At 46.1% G+C, this 26384-nt stretch overlaps 1 protein-coding gene across 2 annotated transcripts; it reads left to right on the top strand.

Moving 5' to 3' along the window:
• The first annotated feature begins 70 nt into the window (after positions 1 to 70).
• On the top strand, positions 71 to 26384 carry LOC110522561 (calmodulin-1). 2 transcript variants are annotated; one of them, XM_036976192.1, is made up of 6 exons: positions 71 to 479; positions 7231 to 7261; positions 8379 to 8522; positions 16729 to 16835; positions 17203 to 17338; positions 25377 to 26384. In XM_036976192.1, the coding sequence occupies exons 1-6, from the start codon at positions 477 to 479 to the stop codon at positions 25403 to 25405; spliced, it is 450 nt and encodes a 149-aa protein (XP_036832087.1). In that variant the 5' UTR covers positions 71 to 476; the 3' UTR covers positions 25406 to 26384. The 2 variants fall into 2 exon arrangements, with proteins under 2 accessions (XP_036832087.1, XP_036832088.1); XM_036976193.1 differs by lacking the exon at positions 71 to 479 and adding an exon at positions 5519 to 5522 and having other exon boundaries at positions 25377 to 25474.

The following is a 26384-nucleotide window of genomic DNA, read 5'->3' as shown; positions in this document are numbered from 1 at the left end:
ACAGGCCTGCTAACTACAGCAGACGCAGCGCGGTCCTGTGATTGACGTGTCTCCGTCTTGTAGTGGGAGGGACTTAAACACAGTATCTGCAGTTGGAGAAATAAGGAAGTGAGTGAACAGGCTGGGGTATTGTCTAGATGGCCTACAGCTTTTGTCAAATAGACTTCAAAGGTATATTTTATTTTAGCTAACCATAGGTTTAGCTTTTCCTAACTTTAACCTGATCATCCTAACCTGGTACATTAATTCTCCTAACCTGCTGCGTAAATTCTAAACCTACTACGAAAAGTAAATTTGAACAAAAGCTGTATCCATTCTAGCCACTACTACGTGCTGGGCTAGGGTCGCGGAATGATACATAGTCCCCATTCTAACCACGGCGAGTATACACGTCTATCCCGCTAGTGGAAACTCCATCTAAAGAACCCGCGCACTCCTAGTCTGCTTCATAGATAATCAGCCTAGATCCATCAAACATGGTATGTATTTTGATTCCTTTCTAGATCATTTGTCAATGCATTCAACGCCACGATATAACGGGAAATGAATGAGGCTATTGGTAAAGATTTGAGGAAATCCTCTATTTTGCCACTCATAGATTTACAGAATTGTATTTTACCGGGATTTAAATTAAGACCATCAAAAGGCGTGCTATTTTGCAGATATTATGTCGTTGCATGGGATATTTAATTTAGCCTCGAGAGGGTGAGTTGATTAGATTTGGACGGACGTTTTCCGTGGAGCGGGGATTCCGCGATAACTGCGCAATTCTTACGGCATATTAGCTGGCTCGATGGCAATATCGGGGCATGTAGCCAATGAGAGATACTTAATTGCATGTAGCTAACATGTCCCATGTTGCTGCACAGTGCAGATTGAATGAATTATTCGATTAGATTAATAGCATCGGGATAACTAGCAAGGTAAACTAGATGATTACAGCATAGATATGTAGCTAAAAGTTATTACATTTCAGAGTCTCTGTGTGTAGGCTGGAATGGAGTAGCGCGCTACGAATATGGGGGGTGCTGCTGATGTCATGTGTCTATGATTGATAACCCGTTTTATTATCTGGCGATCGAGTTACATATATCAACTCCTGTATGATATTGATTAAGATTAATCTAATTTTGAGGCAAATTAATCAATTCAGTAGTTCGATAGGTCTATTAGCTGCTTTTGTCGATGTTGCATCATCGTATCTTGCTGCCTAGAGACGATAATGATAATTGCAACAATCTATCTTTCGCCTCTGATCCGTAACATAAATCCCAACATCTACCTCAAATGAAGGGGATCAGACAAATTGCAACATTGTATATAGTTTGGCCCGCTGGCGTTCTGCAGTACAGTAGTTATAATGTTTAGGGTGCTTCTTCACGCTCCGTTTATGTCAATGTAATAATGCCGACTGATTTGGTTGTCTTTTGCAAATTCTCAATGCAAATGCTATGATGCTTCTCGTTTCATCGAGTTGCCAAAGTTCTTTGGCAGTCACATAGGCAGCCCACTGTACAGTAACCTAGGCAAGAACATCAACAGCTGTTCAGTCTTGGGTCTGTTTGGTATGAATAAATTAATTTAAACTCAGAAAACAGTATTTGTTTGATGTCTTCCTTATCAAATCCGTTTGCAGTTACAACATTGTTTTATGGGAATTATTATCAGATTAAATCAGCAATGCATTTCAAACTTCACTGTATAACTGTCAAACAGTCCACAATGTTGGAATCGAGCTCATTAAATTCCATATAAAAGCCTCTCTCAGCCAAATGTCAGTCCTGATGTAGAAGCGATGCAGCCAGGGTGTGTTGAAGCAGGGAAAAGGCCTCTCCCAGTCAGTATATTGATTCCCTGCCCTATGGATCGTTCACAGCTCTGGGGAAGTCAAGACATATAAACTACATTTTTCTCTGTGTGAACAAATATCCCATATATGGTATTGCACGGCATGCCGAAGGTTTCATGTTGCATACCACGGTAATAATTGGAGTATATAAATGGAGCTTTTGAAAAGTTGAATCTGTGTGTGAACCTCTGTGTAGGCCTACCGTACACTACAACACAATACAGCTATTGAAGTGCAAACAGTGTGTCTCAATTGAGACGGATGTGTCATGTAAGTAGTCTGAGTGTAAACGGGCCTATCCTAGTCCTGTGTCATGTAAGTAGTCTGAGTGTAAACGGGCCTATCCTAGTCCTGTGTCATGTCAGTAGTCTGAGTGTAAACGGGCCTATCCTATTCCTGTGTCATGTAAATAATCTGAGTGTAAACAGGCCTATCCTAGTCCTGTGTCATGTAAGTTATCTGAGTGTAAACGGGCCTATCCTAGTCCTGTGTCATGTAAGTAGTCTGAGTGTAAACGGGCCTATCCTAGTCCTGTGTCATGTAAGTCATCTGAGTGTAAACGGGCCTATCCTAGTCCTGTGTCATGTAAGTAGTCTGTGTAAACGGGCCTATCCTAGTCCTGTGTCATGTAAGTCATCTGAGTGTAAACGGGCCTATCCTAGTCCTGTGTCATGTAAGTAGTCTGAGTGTAAACGGGCCTATCCTAGTCCTGTGTCATGTAAGTTATCTGAGTGTAAACGGGCCTATCCTAGTCCTGTGTCATGTAAGTAGTCTGAGTGTAAACGGGCCTATCCTATTCCTGTGTCATGATAGTAGTCTGAGTGTAAACGGGCCTATCCTAGTCCTGTGTCATGTAAGTTATCTGAGTGTAAACGGGCCTATCCTAGTCCTGTGTCATGTAAGTAGTCTGAGTGTAAACGGGCCTATCCTAGTCCTGTGTCATGTAAGTCATCTGAGTGTAAACGGGCCTATCCTAGTCCTGTGTCATGTAAGTCATCTGAGTGTAAACGGGCCTATCCTAGTCCTGTGTCATGTAAGTAATCTGAGTGTAAACGGGCCTATCCAAGTCCTGTGTCATGTAAGTCATCTGAGTGTAAACGGGCCTATCCTAGTCCTGTGTCATGTAAGTAGTCTGAGTGTAAACGGGCCTATCCTAGTCCTGTGTCATGTAAGTCATCTGAGTGTAAACGGGCCTATCCTATTCCTGTTCCCGCCTTGTTTGCTGGTGCACGTGGAGTAACTTAGAGGACATGTGATCCAGTGCATTGAATCATTTATTTGCTTGGCAAATGGTCCCATCCAGGCATGGACGGGTCCGTCTGTAAACTGCTATCAGGATTGTGTTCGTTCATTAGGCACCTGACTGACTGAAACAGGGAGGGACTACAGGGAGGGGACTCCAATAATAATGTTATTTTTCATTTTTCCGTTGCAAAAAGTTTTCCCTTGTGTGCCCAAATGAACACGACCCAGTTGTAGACTGAACTCAAACCACCACTCAGGTCAATATGGCCTGGTCCTATCCTGCAGACAGCAGTTAGTTCGCTGCTGGTGTTGCTAGTTGGTGACCAGCTGGACTAAAACAAAAGACACGTACAGCACATTATAAGCTGAAAAGCCTCCCGGTTCAAAAGTGCGTGTTTGGGTGTGTAGTGTTTCCCCGGGGACTAAGGGTTTCCTTTGTTATGAGTCATATTGATAAGCTATAGGGGAAGCAGGTCCTTTGAAAGAGGCCTGTTGGTTTGCATAGTCCATATATTGTGTGGTGCCTCCGCTGACACTACCTACACTCCTGTAGCCTACTGCTGTAAAACTGTAGCCTACTACACAAACTGTGTGTCAGCCTGTTGAGTCCTGTCTCTAGTCCCAAACTGAGGTTGACACAACACCCTCATGTCCATAGGACACGGTGAATCAGAGGGAGTGTGTGTGTCTGTGGTCGTTGGGGTTGTTCTGTGTTGTGTAAATTCACCAGTACTTTGCTGCCTACCAACAGATTGCACATCCACCCAGCCCCTGTTGCCTTCCTGCTAGACTGGCCAGAAGAGCGAGGGAGGGAGGGAGCCCCAGAGAGGAAAGGCCTGTAGTAGGAGTGTGGGCATGGTTCCAGGCAGACCTAGCCATGCCAAGGGAAAGGAAAGGGAAGGCCTGGTCGCGCAGCAGCACTGTGAGGCCCAGTCATGGAAAGGCAAGGCAAGGGAAGGGATGGGCGGGTGTAGGCCTGGCTGCGCAGCAGCACGGTGAGGCCTAACTGTCTGAGAAACAGCCACAGGATCTCTGCCACTGAACCCACCCAACGCCCAGCCTTTCAGAGGGAAGAACAGTTAGAGAGAGAGACACAACATTTCACAAACCTCACAGATGGAGAGAACGAGGGAGACCGGAAGAATGAGGAAAGGAAAGCAAAGGCTGTTGTCCTCCATTTTATTGAATCACGTCAGCTCATGTATGGACCTGGGCCAGTGATGCAGCATCAGAGCCATGTAGAGACTGTTTTGCTATCAGCCGAAGTTAAAGAGCATCTCCAAAATAATGTAAGTTGAGGTCTAGGACTTCAGATGAATCCCCTTCTCCATTGCTCTGTGTGATTTATCAGAACCAACAGACCTTATCACAAGGAAGGGAAACCTCACCCCACACACACAGTATGCCTACGCTACAAGGAGTGGTGGTCGTGTCATGGTGTCACATGACCATTCATGTTGTGGACTGAGGCAGGTCTACAGTGCCTTGCGAAAGTATTCGGCCCCCTTGAACTTTGCGACCTTTTGCCACATTTCAGGCTTCAAACATAAAGATATAAAACTGTATTTTTTTGTGAAGAATCAACAACAAGTGGGACACAATCATGAAGTGGAACGACATTTATTGGATATTTCAAACTTTTTTAACAAATCAAAAACTGAAAAATTGGGCGTGCAAAATTATTCAGCCCCTTTACTTTCAGTGCAGCAAACTCTCTCCAGAAGTGCAGTGAGGATCTCTGAATGATCCAATGTTGACCTAAATGACTAATGATGATAAATACAATCCACCTGTGTGTAATCAAGTCTCTGTATAAATGCACCTGCACTGTGATAGTCTCAGAGGTCCGTTAAAAGCGCAGAGAGCTTAATGAAGAACAAGGAACACACCAGGCAGGTCCGAGATACTGTTGTGAAGAAGTTTAAAGCCGGATTTGGATACAAAAAGATTTCCCAAGCTTTAAACATCCCAAGGAGCACTGTGCAAGCGATAATATTGAAATGGAAGGAGTATCAGACCACTGCAAATCTACCAAGACCTGGCCGTCCCTCTAAACTTTCAGCTCATACAAGGAGAAGACTGATCAGAGATGCAGCCAAGAGGCCCATGATCACTCTGGATGAACTGCAGAGATCTACAGCTGAGGTGGGAGACTCTGTCCATAGGACAACAATCAGTCGTATATTGCACAAATCTGGCCTTTATGGAAGAGTGGCAAGAAGAAAGCCATTTCTTAAAGATATCCATAAAAAGTGTCGTTTAAAGTTTGCCACAAGCCACCTGGGAGACACACCAAACATGTGGAAGAAGGTGCTCTGGTCAGATGAAACCAAAATTTAACTTTTTGGCAACAATGCAAAATGTTATGTTTGGCGTAAAAGCAACACAGCTCATCACCCTGAACACACCATCTCCACTGTCAAACATGGTGGTGGCAGCATCATGGTTTGGGCCTGCTTTTCTTCAGCAGGGACAGGGAAGATGGTTAAAATTGATGGGAAGATGGATGGAGCCAAATACAGGACCATTCCCAAAGAACCTGATGGAGTCTGCAAAAGACCTGAGACTGGGACGGAGATTTGTCTTCCAACAAGACAATGATCCAAAACATAAAGCAAAATCTACAATGGAATGGTTCAAAAATAAACATATCCAGGTGTTAGAATGGCCAAGTCAAAGTCCAGACCTGAATCCAATCGAGAATCTGTGGAAAGAACTGAAAACTGCTGTTCACAAATGCTCTCCATCCAACCTCACTGAGCTCGAGCTGTTTTGCAAGGAGGAATGGGAAAAAATTTCAGTCTCTCGATGTGCAAAACTGATAGAGACATACCCCAAGCGACTTACAGCTGTAATCGCAGCAAAAGGTGGCGCTACAAAGTATTAACTTTAAGGGGGCTGAATAATTTTGCACGCCCAATTTTTCAGTTTTTGATTTGTTAAAAAAGTTTGAAATATCCAATAAATGTCGTTCCACTTCATGATTGTTGTTGATTCTTCACAAAAAAATACAGTTTTATATCTTTGTTTGAAGCCTGAAATGTGGCAAAAGGTCGCAAAGTTCAAGGGGGCCGAATACTTTCGCAAGGCACTGTATGTTTAGTGTTCTCAAACCCCAGATATTGAATACACACAGATCTATCTATAAAGCCTAGACACATGCTGTACTGTAGGATATTTATTCTACTTTGTGACAGAACTGGTTGCTATTCTGTGTGACTCATTTCACAGGAAACCTGGTGATGGAAACTATTGGCATACAGGGAAATGTCACGTAGAGGGTGTGGGTGTGTGTGTGTGTGTGTGTGTGTGTGTTCTGTTTTTCCCACTACCAGCACCAGGCACTCTGTTACATCAGTGGTTTGTTTGCCATAATCATAAGCATGTTTTCCCAATCTGTGGGGGGGGGCACCTGTGGGATTAACCATTCACACACACACACACACACCTCACACACCAACTGGCTTTAGGTGCTTTCGTAAGACCTACGCTGCTGCTGCTGCCACTGTGTGAATGTTTGTTTGAAAGCTGTAGCCCTGTGTGTCTAAACTCTAAAGACGTCATTCATCTGTGGGTCACTACTAAAAAGGAGTGCTGCCAAGTCACTTACACACACACACACCTCTGACTCCGCTGTTAAATAGCACTAACAGAGAACATACAGGGAGGTAGTCATGCAGACCAAGCCAACTGAATACACCCCTACAGCCATTGTTTTTTCATGTTACAGCAGGCCAGGGCCAGAAATCATTTAGAAATCATGAAATAGGACAAAACACATTTTAAACAGGGTCGGTTCTATCTGGGTAATGTTCCGATGGGAGAAAATGCTATGTACTACCTGAGCTTGGTCAATAAGAACACTCTTTCTGTTTCAAAAACATGTTTTTGTGTCCACTGACTGAACACATCGCAGGCTAGTCTAGCCTCTGTCTGGGCCAAGGTTGCCTCTGTCTGGGCCAAGGTGGGGGATATTCTGGTTCCCCATCCAAGTCACTGGTCTGTAGAGGTCCCTGGTCTGAGCCTTGAACAGTGTCCTCACCGTGGGGAAGGTGACAGCCAGGAGAACATGGTTAAGTGGTTTGGTATTGAGTGATTGAGTGATGTTGGTTCCCTCTCCCTCTTTTTTTCCTCAGGCCGATCAGCTAACAGAGGAACAGATTGCAGGTAGGAACAACTGAGTAATCACTCCAGCATGCTTTTAACACGGCTGACTCATTTAATGAACAGCACACACACACACATACAGGGAAAACACACACACACACACATATACACACACACACAGATATACACGTCCATACACACACACGCACACACACTCTCACAGATATACACGTCCATACACACACATATATACACGTCCACACACACACAGACATACAGGGAAAATACACGTCCACACACATATCATATACACGTCCACACACACACATCCATATATACACGTCCACACACACACATCCATATATACACGTCCACACACACACATCCATATATACACTTCCACACACACATACACATCCACACACATATACATATACATATATACAGTGAGCTCCAAAAGTATTGGGACAGCGACCCATGTGTTGTTGTTTTGTCTCTGTACTCCAGCACTTTGGATTGGAAATGATATCATGACTACGAGGTTAAAGTGCAGACTGTCAGCCTTAATTTGTGGGTATTTTCATACATATCGAGTGAACCATTTAGAAACTACAGCACTTTTTCTACATAGTCGCCCCCCCCCCCTCCATTTTAGGGGACCAAAATTATTGGGATTTATGTGTATTAAAGTAGAAAAGTTTACAATTTGGTCCCATATTCATATCACTCAATGACTACATCAAGCGTGTGACTCTAAAAACTGGTTGGACCCATTTTCTGTTTGTTTTGGTTGTGTTTCACATAATCTTGTGGCCAATAGAAATGAATGGTAATTAATGTATTGTCATTTTTATTGTAAATAGCAATAGAATATGTTTCGAAACACTTCTACATTAATGTGGATGCTACCATGGTTACAGATAATCCTGAATCAATATTGAATAATGATGCTTGAGAAAGTTAGACACACATATCATTCACTCAAGACATGCTAACCTCGCACCATTACCATAGCTGGGGAGGTTAGCATTTTTGGGAGTTCAAGGGGGCCGAATACTTTCGCAAGGCACTGTATGCCTCTAACGTATAGCTTAATGTAAAGTGATACCCATCCCACAACCAAAGCTTGAGCGACAGCCCAAGAAACACTTTCATTCTCCTCCCTCCCTTCTCACAGAGTTCAAAGAGGCGTTCTCCTTATTCGACAAGGATGGTGACGGCACCATCACGACCAAAGAGCTGGGCACCGTGATGAGGTCGCTGGGACAGAACCCCACAGAGGCGGAGCTGCAGGACATGATCAATGAGGTCGATGCTGACGGTGAGTGTAGAAGTAAACAGACTCTATGTCAAAAAGGCAGGAAACAGGAAGCTTATAGACAAACCCGATTGGTGGAAAGTGGCCAGAGGAAGCTGGGGTAGTCATGGACACTTTCGTGTGTCATCAGAAGAAGATGCATTTAGATCCAGCAACTGAATTTATCTGGTTATCTCCTCTGGATGCTGAAGTACATTATGACAACCTAACTGTTACCTGCCTTACGGGCTGCTGGAGTGTACCAGCTCGCTGTCACAGTGTCAGCTTTACCAAAGAGTCAGGCCTGTCACCATGGTAAGTGACAGCTCTTCAAGAAGCCTGTCCCAACCCATAAACTTATCAACCCAACTCCCTCCTTCCTAGATAGTTCTGGCTGAGTCAACAGCGACTCATGAATGGCACCCTATTCCTTTTCTAGTGCACTACTTTTGACCAGGTCCTATAGGGGGATGCCATTTGGGACGCACTTTGAGTGATTGAGAATGAGGATGATCGTGGTGGATGTCAGTCGGCAGCGTCTTTGACTCTTAATGATGTTGGAAATGGAACCTGACAGCGTCTAGGTGACTGGTCAGGCCTACCAAACTGAGGTGATGTCATCTAGGTGGCTGGTCAGACCTACCAAACTGAGGTGATGTCCTGTCAGTCATCTAGGTGGCTGGTCAGACCTACCAAACTGAGGTGATGTCCTGTCAGTCATCTAGGTGGCTGGTCAGACCTACCAAACTGAGGTGATGTCCTGTCAGTCGTCTAGGTGGCTGGTCAGACCTACTAAACTGAGGTGATGTCCTGTCAGTCATCTAGGTGACTGGTCAGACCTACCAAACTGAGATGATGTCCTGTCAGTCATCTAGGTGGCTGGTCAGACCTACCAAACTGAGGTGATGTCATCTAGGTGGCTGGTCAGACCTACTAAACTGAGGTGATGTCCTGTCAGTCATCTAGGTGGCTGGTCAGACCTACCAAACTGAGGTGATGTCCTGTCAGTCATCTAGGTGGCTGGTCAGACCTACCAAACTGAGGTGATGTCCTGTCAGTCATCTAGGTGGCTGGTCAGACCTACCAAACTGACATGATGTCCTGTCAGTCATCTAGGTGGCTGGTCAGACCTACCAAACTGAGATGATGTCCTGTCAGTCATCTAGGTGACTGGTCAGACCTACCAAACTGAGATGATGTCCTGTCAGTCATCTAGGTGGCTGGTCAGACCTACCAAACTGAGGTGATGTCATCTAGGTGGCTGGTCAGACCTACTAAACTGAGGTGATGTCCTGTCAGTCATCTAGGTGGCTGGTCAGACCTACCAAACTGAGGTGATGTCCTGTCAGTCATCTAGGTGGCTGGTCAGACCTACCAAACTGAGATGATGTCCTGTCAGTCATCTAGGTGGCTGGTCAGACCTACCAAACTGAGGTGATGTCATCTAGGTGGCTGGTCAGACCTACCAAACTGAGGTGATGTCCTGTCAGTCATCTAGGTGGCTGGTCAGACCTACCAAACTGAGGTGATGTCCTGTCAGTCATCTAGGTGGCTGGTCAGACCTACCAAACTGAGGTGATGTCCTGACAGCGTCTAGGTGACTGGTCAGACCTACCAAACTGAGGTGATGCCCTCTCAGTCATCTAGGTGGCTGGTCAGACCTACTAAACTGAGGTGATGTCCTGTCAGTCATCTAGGTGGCTGGTCAGACCTACTAAACTGAGGTGATGTCCTGTCAGTCATCTAGGTGGCTGGTCAGACCTACTAAACTGAGGTGATGTCCTGTCAGTCATCTAGGTGGCTGGTCAGACCTACCAAACTGAGGCGATGTCCTGTTAGCTTCTAGGGTTTTGGTAAATGGGGCCTTATCGATCGGACTGCCATATTGATCGATCTCACCGTGGCTTGGCTCGCAGTATATATCCAAAGTTCTCCCTTCTCTCTCTGTTCTCTCTCTCTGTTCTCAACAGCAGGGCCACCGATTATCCCTCTCCTCTTTGTACATTCAGTTGTGATGTGAGTAGTGATGTCAACAGCAGGGCTATAGATTCTTTACTAAACAAGCAGAGTGCATGACAAAGGAAGTAGACAATGAGGTTAGCTTTACCCCAGAGAGCTGTGCTGTAGGTCTCTGAGAGGCTTTACCCCAGAGAGCTGTGCTGTTGGTCTCTGAGAGGCTTTACCCCAGAGAGCTGTGCTGTTGGTCTCTGAGAGGCTTTACCCCAGAGAGCTGTGCTGTAGGTCTCTGAGAGGAGAGAGGCTTTACCCCAGAGAGCTGTGATATCACCTCTGAGAGGAGAGAGGCTTTACCCCAGAGAGCTGTGATATCACCTCTGAGAGGAGAGAGGCTTTACCCCAGTGAGCTGTGATATCACCTCTGAGAGGAGAGAGGCTTTACCCCAGTGAGCTGTGATATCACCTCTGAGAGGAGAGAGGCTTTACCCCAGTGAGCTGTGATATCACCTCTGAGAGGAGAGAGGCTTTACCCCAGTGAGCTATGATATCACCTCTGAGAGGAGAGAGGCTTTACCCCAGAGAGCTGTGATATCACCTCTGAGAGGAGAGAGGCTTTACCCCAGTGAGCTGTGATATCACCTCTGAGAGGAGAGAGGCTTTACCCCAGTGAGCTGTGATATCACCTCTGAGAGGAGAGAGCCTTTACCCCAGAGAGCTGTGATATCACCTCTGAGAGGAGAGAGGCTTTACCCCAGTGAGCTGTGATATCACCTCTGAGAGGAGAGAGCCTTTACCCCAGTGAGCTATGATATCACCTCTGAGAGGAGAGAGCCTTTACCCCAGTGAGCTATGATATCACCTCTGAGAGGAGAGAGGCTTTACCCCAGAGAGCTGTGATATCACCTCTGAGAGGAGAGAGGCTTTACCCCAGTGAGCTATGATATCACCTCTGAGAGGAGAGAGGCTTTACCCCAGTGAGCTGTGATATCACCTCTGAGAGGAGAGAGGCTTTACCCCAGTGAGCTGTGATATCACCTCTGAGAGGAGAGAGGCTTTACCCCAGAGAGCTGTGATATCACCTCTGAGAGGAGAGAGGCTTTACCCCAGAGAGCTGTGATATCACCTCTGAGAGGAGAGAGGCTTTACCCCAGAGAGCTGTGATATCACCTCTGAGAGGAGAGAGGCTTTACCCCAGAGAGCTGTGATATCACCTCTGAGAGGAGAGAGGCTTTACCCCAGAGAGCTGTGATATCACCTCTGAGAGGAGAGAGGCTTTACCCCAGTGAGCTATGATATCACCTCTGAGAGGAGAGAGCCTTTACCCCAGAGAGCTGTGATTTCACCTCTGAGAGGAGAGAGGCTTTACCCCAGAGAGCTGTGATATCACCTCTGAGAGGAGAGAGGCTTTACCCCAGAGAGCTGTGATATCACCTCTGAGAGGAGAGAGGCTTTACCCCAGTGAGCTGTGCTGTAGGTCTCTGAGAGGAGAGAGGCTTTACCCCAGTGAGCCGTGCTGTAGGTCTCTGAGAGGCTTTACCCCAGAGAGCTGTGATATCACCTCTGAGAGGAGAGAGGCTTTACCCCAGAGAGCTGTGATATCACCTCTGAGAGGAGAGAGGCTTTACCCCAGAGAGCTGTGATATCACCTCTGAGAGGAGAGAGGCTTTACCCCAGAGAGCTGTGATATCACCTCTGAGAGGAGAGAGGCTTTACCCCAGTGAGCTGTGATATCACCTCTGAGAGAAGAGAGGCTTTACCCCAGAGAGCTGTGATATCACCTCTGAGAGGAGAGAGGCTTTACCCCAGTGAGCTGTGATATCACCTCTGAGAGGAGAGAGGCTTTACCCCAGAGAGCTGTGATATCACCTCTGAGAGGAGAGAGGCTTTACCCCAGAGAGCCGTGCTGTAGGTCTCTGAGAGGCTTTACCCCAGAGAGCTGTGATATCACCTCTGAGAGGAGAGAGGCTTTACCCCAGAGAGCTGTGATATCACCTCTGAGAGGAGAGAGGCTTTACCCCAGAGAGCTGTGCTGTAGGTCTCTGAGAGGAGAGAGGCTTTACCCCAGAGAGCCGTGCTGTAGGTCTCTGAGAGGAGAGAGGCTTTACCCCAGAGAGCTGTGATATCACCTCTGAGAGGAGAGAGGCTTTACCCCAGTGAGCTGTGATATCACCTCTGAGAGGAGAGAGGCTTTACCCCAGTGAGCTATGATATCACCTCTGAGAGGAGAGAGGCTTTACCCCAGTGAGCTGTGATATCACCTCTGAGAGGAGAGAGGCTTTACCCCAGTGAGCTGTGATATCACCTCTGAGAGGAGAGAGCCTTTACCCCAGAGAGCTGTGATATCACCTCTGAGAGGAGAGAGGCTTTACCCCAGTGAGCTGTGATATCACCTCTGAGAGGAGAGAGGCTTTACCCCAGTGAGCTGTGATATCACCTCTGAGAGGAGAGAGGCTTTACCCCAGAGAGCTGTGATATCACCTCTGAGAGGAGAGAGGCTTTACCCCAGAGAGCTGTGATATCACCTCTGAGAGGAGAGAGGCTTTACCCCAGAGAGCTGTGATATCACCTCTGAGAGGAGAGAGGCTTTACCCCAGAGAGCTGTGCTGTAGGTCTCTGAGAGGAGAGAGGCTTTACCCCAGAGAGCCGTGCTGTAGGTCTCTGAGAGGAGAGAGGCTTTACCCCAGAGAGCTGTGATATCACCTCTGAGAGGAGAGAGGCTTTACCCCAGTGAGCTGTGATATCACCTCTGAGAGGAGAGAGGCTTTACCCCAGTGAGCTATGATATCACCTCTGAGAGGAGAGAGGCTTTACCCCAGTGAGCTGTGATATCACCTCTGAGAGGAGAGAGGCTTTACCCCAGTGAGCTGTGATATCACCTCTGAGAGGAGAGAGCCTTTACCCCAGAGAGCTGTGATATCACCTCTGAGAGGAGAGAGGCTTTACCCCAGTGAGCTGTGATATCACCTCTGAGAGGAGAGAGGCTTTACCCCAGTGAGCTGTGATATCACCTCTGAGAGGAGAGAGGCTTTACCCCAGTGAGCTGTGATATCACCTCTGAGAGGAGAGAGGCTTTACCCCAGTGAGCTGTGATATCACCTCTGAGAGGAGAGAGGCTTTACCCCAGAGAGCTGTGATATCACCTCTGAGAGGAGAGAGGCTTTACCCCAGAGAGCTGTGATATCACCTCTGAGAGGAGAGAGGCTTTACCCCAGTGAGCTATGATATCACCTCTGAGAGGAGAGAGGCTTTACCCCAGAGAGCTGTGATATCACCTCTGAGAGGAGAGAGGCTTTACCCCAGAGAGCTGTGATATCACCTCTGAGAGGAGAGAGCCTTTACCCCAGTGAGCTGTGATATCACCTCTGAGAGGAGAGAGGCTTTACCCCAGAGAGCTGTGCTGTAGGTCTCTGAGAGGAGAGAGGCTTTACCCCAGTGAGCTGTGATATCACCTCTGAGAGGAGAGAGGCTTTACCCCAGAGAGCTGTGCTGTAGGTCTCTGAGAGGAGAGAGCCTTTACCCCAGTGAGCTGTGATATCACCTCTGAGAGGAGAGAGGCTTTACCCCAGTGAGCTGTGATATCACCTCTGAGAGGAGAGAGGCTTTACCCCAGAGAGCTGTGCTGTAGGTCTCTGAGAGGAGAGAGCCTTTACCCCAGTGAGCTGTGATATCACCTCTGAGAGGAGAGAGGCTTTACCCCAGTGAGCTGTGATATCACCTCTGAGAGGAGAGAGGCTTTACCCCAGTGAGCTGTGATATCACCTCTGAGAGGAGAGAGGCTTTACCCCAGTGAGCTGTGATATCACCTCTGAGAGGAGAGAGGCTTTACCCCAGTGAGCTGTGATATCACCTCTGAGAGGAGAGAGGCTTTACCCCAGTGAGCTGTGATATCACCTCTGAGAGGAGAGAGGCTTTACCCCAGTGAGCTGTGATATCACCTCTGAGAGGAGAGAGGCTTTACCCCAGTGAGCTGTGATATCACCTCTGAGAGGAGAGAGGCTTTACCCCAGTGAGCTGTGATATCACCTCTGAGAGGAGAGAGGCTTTACCCCAGTGAGCTGTGATATCACCTCTGAGAGGAGAGCGGCTCTGAAGTAGTGTTTATGTTGCCCTATCATTTTTTTCTTCTTATCGTTCACTGTTATCCCCTCCCATGTGAAAAATAGTTGGACTTCATTCGTTTCAGCTGTTTTCGTAGAGGCCTTTCTGCCTTGTCTATGAAAAGCTATTCTATGGAATGAATGTCGTCACAGACAATAGAATGAGTCTGCTTCCTATAATTTGCGATAGCAGTGCCTCCTTACATAGGCTATATAATCACACCATCTCCCACTAGTTCCGTCTCTCCTCTTCTCTCCCTCGCTCCATCTTTCTCCCACCCACTCCATCTCCCCCTCTCGTACACCACAGGCAGAGTCATAGCCAAGAGTCAGTCAGCCAGCTCTCCATCTCCCCCTCTCGTACGCCACAGGCAGAGTCATAGCCAAGAGTCAGTCAGACAGCTCTCCATCTCCCCCTCTCTAACACCACAGGCAGAGTCATAGCCAAGAGTCAGTCAGCCAGCACTCCATCTCCCCCTCTTGTACGCCACAGGCAGAGTCATAGCCAAGAGTCAGTCAGACAGCTCTCCATCTCCCCCTCTCTAACACCACAGGCAGAGTCATAGCCAAGAGTCAGTCAGCCAGCTCTCCATCTCCCCCTCTCTAACACCACAGGCAGAGTCATAGCCAAGAGTCAGTCAGCCAGCACTCCATCTCCCCCTCTTGTACGCCACAGGCAGAGTCATAGCCAAGAGTCAGTCAGCCAGCTCTCCATCACTCCATCTCCCCCTCTCGTACACCACAGGCAGAGTCATAGCCAAGTCAGTCAGCCAGCTCTCCATCTCCCCCTCTCGTACGCCACAGGCAGAGTCATAGCCAAGAGTCAGTCAGCCAGCTCTCCATCACTCCATCTCCCCCCCTCGTACACCACAGGCAGAGTCATAGCCAAGAGTCAGTCAGCCAGCACTCCATCTCCCCCTCTCTAACACCACAGGCAGAGTCATAGCCAAGAGTCAGTCAGACAGCTCTCCATCTCCCCCTCTCTAACACCACAGGCAGAGTCATAGCCAAGAGTCAGTCAGCCAGCTCTCCATCTCCCCCTCTCGTACGCCACAGGCAGAGTCATAGCCAAGAGTCAGTCAGCCAGCTCTCCATCACTCCATCTCCCCCTCTCGTACACCACAGGCAGAGTCATAGCCAAGAGTCAGTCAGCCAGCACTCCATCTCCCCCTCTCGTACGCCACAGGCAGAGTCATAGCCAAGAGTCAGTCAGCCAGCTCTCCATCACTCCACACCTCCTCTTCCTGGGGGGATTTTCCTGCCTTGCTACCTAGTGTCTAAACACACACATGCACTCACACACCTAGTTGAGTGTGTTTCCCTGTCTGTGTCTATGTCTCTGAGTGTTAGTTAACAGGTCATTATCTAGATACATGGGCAACGATACTATACAGAAACTATACGTTTTGTTTGAAACGATTCGGTTTGATTAGAGAACAAATCGATTTGATGCTTCTCACATGTGTTGCATAAACACATTAATTTTCCATTCTAAATGAAAACCTGCTGCTGATGGAGCTCATGAGCTGGGGCCTCTCTGAGCTGGGGCCTCTCTGAGCTGGGGCCTCTCTGAGCTGGGGCCTCTCTGAGCTGGGGCCTCTGAGCTGGGGCCTCTGAGCTGGGGCCTCTGAGCTGGGGCCTCTCTGAGCTGGGGTCCTTTGAGCTTGGGCCTCTCTGAGCTGGGGTCCTTTGAGCTGTGGCCTCTGAGCTGGGGCCTCTCTGAGCTGGGGCCTCTCTGAGCTGGGGTCCTTTGAGCTGTGGCCTCTCTGAGCTGGGGCCTTTTTGAGCTGTGGCCTCTCTGAGCTGGGGCCTTTTTGAGTTGGGGCCTCTCTGAGCTGGGGCCTCTGAGCTGGGGCCTCTCTGAGCTGGGGCCTCTGAGCTGGGGCCTCTCTGAGCTGGGGCCTCTCTGAGCTGGGGCCTCTCTGAGCTGGGGCCTCTCTGAGCTGGGGCCTCTCTGAGCTTGGGCCTCTCTGAACTGGGGCCTCTCTGAGCTGGGGCCTCTCTGAGCTGGGGCCTCTCTGAGCTAGGGCCTCTCTGAACTGGGGTCTCTCTGAGCCTGTGTGTGTGTAAATTACAAATCAGCTATGACATAGCCAATGAATATATAGCACAATTTTGGATTTGTATTGCACTTTGCACCTTAACTGAATGTGGTAGTTCTATCTCCTCCAATCCAGGCAACGGTACCATTGACTTTCCAGAGTTCTTGACCATGATGGCCAGAAAAATGAAGGACACGGACAGTGAGGAGGAGATCCGTGAAGCCTTTAGGGTATTCGACAAGGTACGGTACTAAATGTATTCAGTGCCAATTTAACCATGTACATTTTTGGCAACCCCCCCCCCCCCCCCCCCCCCATCCTTGGAGAGTAGATACTATTATCATCATACTCAATTTTGCTTCGTTCTAAACTAGTAAACGGTCAACTTTCATAAGATGTACCTACCTACCTTTAATAAACACATCGTCAAACTCTTCCTGTTGTGGTGACGCTATATATATATCATTAACCGTCCAATGGGATTTAATTCTCCACTCATCATTACCCATTGGGGATTTGCCCCTCGGTTATATCCTGATTGCTCACCCAATGGGAATGCCTTTCCATCTATTCTCACCCAATGGGATTCCTTCTCTCCTGTGTCTCCAGGACGGAAACGGCTACATCAGTGCTGCAGAGCTCCGCCACGTCATGACAAACCTGGGGGAGAAGTTAACAGACGAGGAGGTAGACGAGATGATCAGAGAAGCAGACATTGATGGAGACGGACAGGTCAATTATGAAGGTAAGAGGACAAACCCTGTATGGTTAACCCAGCCACATGTAGCAGTGGTTATTAGATGGGAGACAGACGGACAGGTCAACTATGAAGGTAAGAGGGCAGAAGGGGAGAGTGGGGTAAGTTGAGCCACCCTTGTTTCTAGGAAACCATACACAAAGTTAATAATTTGACCAAATATTTAGGAACAGGTCATCATATAAATGGAGTCTGAGAAGGAAGAAACCACGGTAACACTTTAATTGACACCCAGTGTCATAACACGTTACGGTCATAACCATGTTATAATAGTTTTGTATATATAGTGTATGTGGACACCTCTTCAAATTAGTGTATTCGGCTAGTTTAGCCACACCTGTTGCTGACAGGTGTATAAAATCCAACAGGTCAGTTCGTCAAATTTCTGCCCTGCTAGAGCTGCCCGGTCAACTGTAAGTGCTGTTATTGTGAAGTGGAAATGTGTAGGAGCAACAACGGCTCAGCCGCAAAGTGGTAGGCCACACAAGCTCACAGAACAGGGCCGCCAAGTGTTGTAGTGTAAAAATCGTCTGTCCTCAGTTGCAACACTCACTACCGAATTCCAAACGGCCTCTGGAAGCAACGTCAGCAAGAACTATTTGTCAGGAGCTTCATGAAATGGGTTTCCATGGCCGAGCAGCCACACACAAGCCTAAGATCACCATGTGCAATTCCAAGCGTCGGCTGGAGTGGCGTAAAGCTCATCGCCATTGGACTGTGGAGACTTGGAAACGCGGTCTCTGGAGTGATGAATCGCGCTTCACCATCTGGCAATCCGACGGACAAATCTGGGTTTGGCGGATGCCAGGAGAACGCTATCTGCCCTAATGCATAGGGCTAACTGTAATGTTTGGTGGAGGATGAATAAGGGTCTGGGGCTGTTTTACATGGTTCGGGCTAGGCCCCTTAGTTCCAGTGAAGGGAAATCTTAACGATACAGCATACAATGACATTCCAACTTTATGGCAACAGTTTGGGGAAGGCCATTTCCTGTTTCAGCATGACAATCCCTTCATGCACAAACCATATAGAAATGGTTTGTCGAGATTAGTGTGGAAGGACTTTACTGGCCTGCACAGAGCCCTGACTGCGAGCCAGGCCCGATCGCCCGACCTCACTAATGTTCTTGTGGCTGAATGGAAGCAAGTCCCCACAACAATGTTCCAACATCTAGTGGAAAGCCTTCCCAGAAGAGTGGAGGCTGTTATAGCAGCAATGTTCCAACATCTAGTGGGAAGCCTCTCCAGATGAGTGAAGGCTGTTATAGCAGCAATGTTCCAACATCTAGTGGAAAGCCTTCCCAGAAGAGTGGAGGCTGTTATAGCAGCAAAGTGCCCATGATTTTGTAATGAGATGTTTGACGAGCAGGTGTCCACATACTTTCGGTCATGTATGTCACAACTGCTGATAACTTGTCACTGTCATGACCCTTATTTACACCGGTTGTGACCTATACTGCATTATGTTATGGCTGGTTATGACACTTACAGAACAGTTTTCAAAACTCACATTGTTTTTTTCAAATGAGTTTTTTTCCCTGCAAAGAAGTTTCCTTTCCTTTTTGAAAGTTTGTTTCTTAAATCCTTTGTGTCTGTCGTAATTAATTATTTACACTCATGTCTTTTTTTCCTTCATATTTTAATTAACTTGTAGAAAATACACTTTGACACTGTCAAGAAGCATTTTGACCATCCTGTGTCACTTTACTTAGACTAAGAAAATACACATTATGACCATCATAATTATTTAAGCCAGATAGAAGGGCATGTATGTGATAGGCCTATCAGTCATCAGTCAAAAAGAGGGTTTATTTTCCTGATCCTGAAATCTGCTCCTACATTCATCCCAGTCATCAGCAACAGAGCAATGGGGTAGGTGCATGTCTGACATCAATTGCAATGATAATTCAATATTGTACATTTTCAGGAAATGTTATATAACATAAACATACTGTTGACAAGTAGGCTATGATGGTGTAATGGAATGTTTTACCTTGTTTTGTGGGTTTTGACACTCATGTAGGTGTCATAACCAGCCATAGAATAACGCAATACATGTCACAACAGGTCTAACTATTTCATGACAGTGTTATGACCATATTATAACTGGTTATGTCAGCTGTTATCAGGTGTCATAAGGTTTAATGGCCGTGTCATAAGGTGTAATAGGCCGTGTCATAAGGTGTAATAGGCCGTGTCATAAGGTGTGTAATGGCCGTGTCATAAGGTGTGTTATGGCCGTGTCATAAGGTGTGTTATGGCCGCGTCATAAGGTGTGTTATGGCCGCGTCATAAGGTGTGTTATGGCCGCGTCATAAGGTGTGTTATGGCCGCGTCATAAGGTGTGTTATGGCCGCGTCATAAGGTGTGTTATGGCCGCGTCATAAGGTGTGTTATGGCCGCGTCATAAGGTGTGTTATGGCCGTGTCATAAGGTGTGTTATGGCCGTGTCATAAGGTGTGTTATGGCCGTGTCATAAGGTGTGTTATGGCCGTGTCATAAGGTGTGTTATGGCCGTGTCATAAGGTGTAATAGGCCGTGTCATAAGGTGTGTAATAGGCCGTGTCATAAGGTGTGTTATGGCCGTGTCATAAGGTGTGTTATGGCCGTGTCATAAGGTGTGTTATGGCCGTGTCATAAGGTGTGTTATGGCCGTGTCATAAGGTGTGTTATGGCCGTGTCATAAGGTGTGTTATGGCCGTGTCATAAGGTGTAATAGGCCGTGTCATAAGGTGTGTTATGGCCGTGTCATAAGGTGTGTTATGGCCGTGTCATAAGGTGTGTTATGGCCGCGTCATAAGGTGTGTTATGGCCGCGTCATAAGGTGTGTTATGGCCGCGTCATAAGGTGTGTTATGGCCGCGTCATAAGGTGTGTTATGGCCGCGTCATAAGGTGTGTTATGGCCGTGTCATAAGGTGTGTTATGGCCGTGTCATAAGGTGTAATGGTGAAGTGTTACCGAAACCACATTGAAAAAGTGGTGAGCAAGTTAGGTCTAAAAAACACATTTTCACCAAGTCAAATGAATTTGTGTTAGAGGTTTCATGATGCTTGTATCTAAACCAAAGTAGATAATTTAAAGATTGTTCTATACATCAGTTGGGGTCTCTATAAGCTTCAATATGAGCTCCTGAACCTAGCATGAACGTGTATCCTTGTAGCTGTGTGGGCAAAATGGTTCCTTGGGGTAAGTTTAGCAAGTTGAGCAAATTAAAGTGTTTTCTTTCCAGGCGTAATGCAAGGCATTCTCGCTGGGATATGAGGTAACGACAGGGCCTGTCCTATGTAAATAAAATAAAAATACATTATTCAAATTAAAGTGTTAGGTGTTGAAAGGTGATTTAAAAGGCAAAAGAGCGATTGTGATTGTGTTGCATTGTTTGGGAAATAAAGTTAGCCATGTTTTTTACAAGGTAGTGGTAAGATTTAATTCAGTACAGAAATGTGTAGGCGGCTTAACGTACCGTGTCCTGCAGCTCAACTTACCCCATACATTATTTTCCAAACTATGTTTACATCCATTCTGATCATTTCTAGGGATACACAACATCCTGAAGTAAATGTACAGTGGCTTCAGAAAATATTCATACATCTTGACTTATCCCACATTTTGTTGTGTTACAGCCTGAGTTCAAAATTGATTACATCTATGTTTTTCTATTCACACACCATACCCCCTAATGATTGAGTGAAATCATGTTTTTATAAATGTTAGCAAATGTAATTGAAAATTAAATACAGAAATATCAAATTTACATAATTATTAACACCCCTGAGTCAATACTACGTAGACACATTTTTGGAAGTCATTCTAAGAGCTTTCCACACCTGGCATGTGCAATATTTGCCCATTTAATATTTGCCCGTTTCCTTCCTTTCCGGCAACTGAGTTAGGAAGGACGCCTGTGTATTTGTAGTGACGGTGACACACCATCCAAAGTGTAATTAATAACTTCACCATGCTCAAAAGGATATTCAATGTCTGCTTATTATATTTACCCATCTACCAATAGGAGCCCTTCTTTCAGAGTCATTGGAAAACCTCCCCGGTCTTTGTGGTTGAATCTGTGTTTGAAATGCACTGCTCGACTGAGGGACTTAACAGATAATTGTATGTGGGGTACAACGATGAGATAGTCGTTCAAAAATCATGTTAAACATTTATTATTGCACATGGAGTGAGTCCATGCAACATGTGACTTTTTAAGCACATTTTTACTCCTAAACTTATTTAGACTTGCCATAACAAAGGGGTTGAATACTTATTGACTCAAGACATTTCAGCTTTTCATAATATTTGAAAAACATAATTCCACTTTGACATTATAAGGTAAGCAAAAATAATGATATCTCAATGTTAACATTCAAAATGTAGAATAAGCCCAAGGGTGATGAATACTTTCTGAAGGCGCTGTAGATATCTTTGTTAGAAAGAATACTATATTTTATCTTGTCTACACCTAACCAAGCCACATGTAGCAGTGGTTATTAGATGGGAGACAGACAGGTCAACTATGAAGGACAGTAGTTGAGCCAGACTAGCTATGTGTAGTGTTCATTAGGGCTCACAACAGAAAGTTTCAAATCGCTTTGCAATGGTTTACAAAACCATTTGGAAGACAAATCTCCGTCCCAGTCTCAGGTCTTTTGCAGAACCATTCTTCCAGAATGGTCCTGTATTTGGCTCCATCCATCTTCCCATCAATTTTAACCATCTTCCCTGTCCCTGCTGAAGAAAAGCAGGCCCAAACCATGATGCTGCCACCACCATGTTTGACAGTGGGGATGGTGTGTTCAGCTGTGTTGCTTTTACGCCAAACATAACGTTCAAAAAGTTCAATTTTGGTTTCATCTGACCAGAGCACCTTCTTCCACATGTTTGGTGTGTCTCCCAGGTGGCTTGTGGCAAACTTTAAACAACACTTGTTATGGATATCTTTAAGAAATGGCTTTCTTCTTGCCACTCTTCCATAAAGGCCAGATTTGTGCAATATACGAATGATTGTTGTCCTATGGACAGAGTCTCCCACCTCAGCTGTAGATCTCTGCAGTTCATCCAGAGTGATCATGGGCCTCTTGGCTGCATCTCTGATCAGTCTTCTCCTTGTATGAGCTGAAAGTTTAGAGGGACGGTCAGGTCTTGTTAGATTTGCAGTGGTCTGATACTCCTTCCATTTCAATATTATCGCTTGCACAGTGCTCCTTGGGATGTTTAAAGCTTGGGAAATCTTTTTGTATCCAAATCCGGCTTTAAACTTCTTCACAACAGTATCTCGGACCTGCCTGGTGTGTTCCTTGTTCTTCATGATGCTCTCTGCGCTTTTAACGGACCTCTGAGACTATCACAGTGCAGGTGCATTTATACGGAGACTTGATTACACACAGGTGGATTGTATTTATCATCATTAGTCATTTAGGTCAACATTGGATCATTCAGAGATCCTCACTGAACTTCTGGAGAGAGTTTGCTGCACTGAAAGTAAAGAGGCTGAATAATTTTGCACGCCCAATTTTTCAGTTTTTGATTTGTTAAAAAAGTTTGAAATATCCAATAAATGTCGTTCCACTTCATGATTGTGTCCCACTTGTTGTTGATTCTTCACAAAAAAATACAGTTTTATATCTTTATGTTTGAAGCCTGAAATGTGGCAAAAGGTCGCAAAGTTCAAGGGGGCCGAATACTTTCGCAAGGCACTGTAAGTCCAGGTAACCCTTCTCTGTTTCAGTCCATTTTAATCTAGAACCAGCTTCATGTAACGGTCAGTGCTAGCCCCGGAGCAGGCATGTAAACTCATATTTTACCACTGGCTGCCTCAACTTAAAAAATGGCCTGAGTCGCTCCCCTACTCGAGAAACCAACATTCGACCCCTCTGACGTCAAACTACTGACTGGTATCCTTCTTTTCTTTTCAAAATACTTGACCGTGCTGTCTCTGACCAACTCTCGCTATCTCTCTCAGAACGATCTTCTTACCTTAACCAGTCAGGCTTCAAGACGGGTCACTCAACTGAGACTGCTCTTCTCTGTGTCACGTAGGCTCTCCACTCTGCCAAAGCTGACTCTGTTTTCAACCTCATAGACATTCGACGCCGTGAACCATCAAATCCTCCTCTCTACTCTCTGAGCTGGGATTCTCAGGCTCTGCACGCTCCTGGATTGCATCCTACCCACTATTGGTGTCCCCCGGGGCTCGGTTCTAGGCCCTCTCCTCTTCTCTCTATTTACTAAGTCACTCGGCTCCGTCATATCCTCACATGATCTCTTATCATTGGTATGAGGATGACACTCAACTACTTTTCTCCTTCCCCCTTCTAACACTCAGGTGGCAACACGCATCTCTGCGTGCTTGGCAGATATCTCCGCTTGGATGTCGGCCCACCACCTCAAGCTCAATCTCGATAAGATGGAGTTGATCTTCCTCTCGGGGAAGGCCTGCCCCGCTCTAAGACCTCTCCGTCATGGTTGATAACTCCACGGTGTCCCCCTCCGAGTGTAAAGAACCTTGGTGTGACCCTGGACAACACCCTGTCGATTTCTGCAAACATCAAAGCAGTGACTGCAGGTTCATGCTATACAATATCGTACGACCCTACCTCACACAGGAAGTGGCACAGGTCCTAATCCAGGCACTTGTCAACTTGTCATCTCCCATCTGGAATACTGCAACTCGCTAATGGCTGGGCTCCCCGCTTGTGCCATCAAACCACTGCAACTCATCCAGAAGGCCGCAGCCTGCCTGGTGTTCAACCTTCCCAAATATTCCCATGTCATCCCACTCCTCCGCACACTCAACTGGCTTCCAGTTGAAGCTCTCATCCATTAAAAGAACAAGGTACTTGCCTACGGAGCAGCAAGAAGAACTGCCTCTCCCTAACTTCAGACTCGGGTTGGGGTGCTCAAATCCTACACCCCAACCCGAGCCACCTTTTGGTCTTCTCCCGCTCAGCCCAGTCCGAGCTCTCCTCTGTCTCCACAGCAGAGTCCCTGCCCATCTTCCGAAAGTACATGAAACCCTACCTCTTCAAAGAGTATCTTTAATAATCCCACAGCACCCCCTTCTCACCCCTTATTAGATAGAACCGTTCCCAGATGGAGATACCATGAGGCCATTTGAATGAATCATCGTCACCATGCTAGAAGGCAGCCTTTTACTCTTTTTCTTGTGCTCTCTCTCTCTCTTTCTGTCATTTTCTCTCTCTCCCTCTCCCCCCTCTCTCCCTCCCTCCCTCCCTCTCTCTCTCACTCCTATTCCCACAGAGCATTACACTGTTCACTAATATTCTAGAAGGAGCTGTTGACACAATAAACAGTCCATACATCTTGACTTCCCTTCTTCTTTCCTCCCTCAATGTGCCATTAAACACCATACAGTATGTACTCTATAAGCGTTTGAAAGACTTCTTTATTTTGGTTGGACGTCGTTGTGTTGTATTCACAGTGCAGTGACTTTTTAATTAAATACGCTTAATGAGGTGAACATGGAAGCTGTTTGGAAATGGGACATTAATTAGAATGATGTGCGTTCTGTTCCTACACTGCTTGATATTAAATAAATAAATAAAAAGGAATAAAACAATTTAGCAGGTGACTGCCCTGCCTAGTCCTGGGCTAATGGGGCCCAATGAGCTACAGTACGTTCCTAATCTTTGTCTTTTCTCTCTCTCTCTCTCTCTGACACTCTCTCTCTCTCTCTCTCTGACACTCTAATTGTTTTATATTTTTGACATTTTGTCAGGAAATGCAGCTCCGTCTCAGGTTCTGCTGTTGTGCAGTGGTTGCACAGCCTTTCCTCTACAGGGAGCCAGGTTTTCCTGTGTCTACCCTTCTCAATGGCAAGGCTGTGCTCACTGAGCCTGTACTTTCTCAAGGTTTTTCTAAGGTCAAATAGTTAGACACGGTGTACTGTCGATTTAGGGCCAGATAGCACTGCATTTAGCTTTGACTTTCCCAATAAGCAATATAGTTTTGTTTTGACTGTGTTGTAATTTGGTTTATCCTGATTGATCTCTTTCTCTCTCTTCTACAGAGTTTGTACAGATGATGACTGCAAAGTGAACCTCGCCTGACTTTCCCTGTTCCCTCTTAGAGAGGAAAAAAAAATATCTGTTTTACTTACCTCTTGGGGAAAAAACTGTTTTCATTTATTCATGCTGTTTCTCTATAGAAAATAAACAAATGTTGAAATAAAATCTCTTTCCACACAGAGAGAGAAAAATATATAAAACGTATACAAAAAGTGTCTGCATGATATGGTTAGTGACCCTGTCCCCCAAAAATCTGTTCAGCATCAGTACTTTAAAAGATGCAAATACAAACCCGGTAATAACTACCTTCAAACCGAAGCAAGGCATTTGGATCCCATGGAACCTTGGAACCCCTTCCAGGTTCCATCTATCTGCTAGTGGTAATGTTTGGGCTGGCCGTCTCTCTTTCTCTCTCTCTCTTCTCGGTTTTCTGATCTTTATGCATGCAGCTTGTGACTGGAGCACTCCCTGCAGCCAATCAGAGCGTGCTGATTCCACAGGGGCATCGTTGGTCTGGTACAGTTTTTTTGTATTTGGAGAAGAATCCTAGTGATATGGTATATGAAAGGAAATATGGTTCTTATTCAAGCTGAAAGCTGAATGAAACTTACTTGTATGCTAGATTAAAATATATATTTTAAAAAATATATTACATTTTCAAAATGTTTGGCATGTTTGTTTTTGTTGTTATGTTATTTGGAGGTCCATGTTAGGTATGTGTGTACCTGTTCTGAATAGGAGGGATAGAAGGAGTCTTATGGTGGAGCTTTGTTTTTGTTTTTTCATCTTTCTGGCTCTAAGGGACATTCACCGGCCTTTTTCTTTACGTTTTCTCGACTCGGACAGGAGTGTGGCGAGGTTGTTGTGTTTATCTGCAGTATGCATTCTGTAGGTAGGAGTTTCAGCAGTCTTATCCACTGTTCATCTGAGTTCACTTTACATTCATTCCAAGTTGTAAATGCTAGTCTTCATTTTATTTTTTTTCCAAATAAAAAGACCATGGACCTTGA

The sequence above is a fragment of the Oncorhynchus mykiss genome, chromosome 4 (genome assembly GCF_013265735.2).
Source record: "Oncorhynchus mykiss isolate Arlee chromosome 4, USDA_OmykA_1.1, whole genome shotgun sequence".
Lineage (NCBI taxonomy): Eukaryota > Metazoa > Chordata > Actinopteri > Salmoniformes > Salmonidae > Oncorhynchus > Oncorhynchus mykiss.
This window is presented reverse-complemented; position numbering and strand designations above follow the sequence as displayed.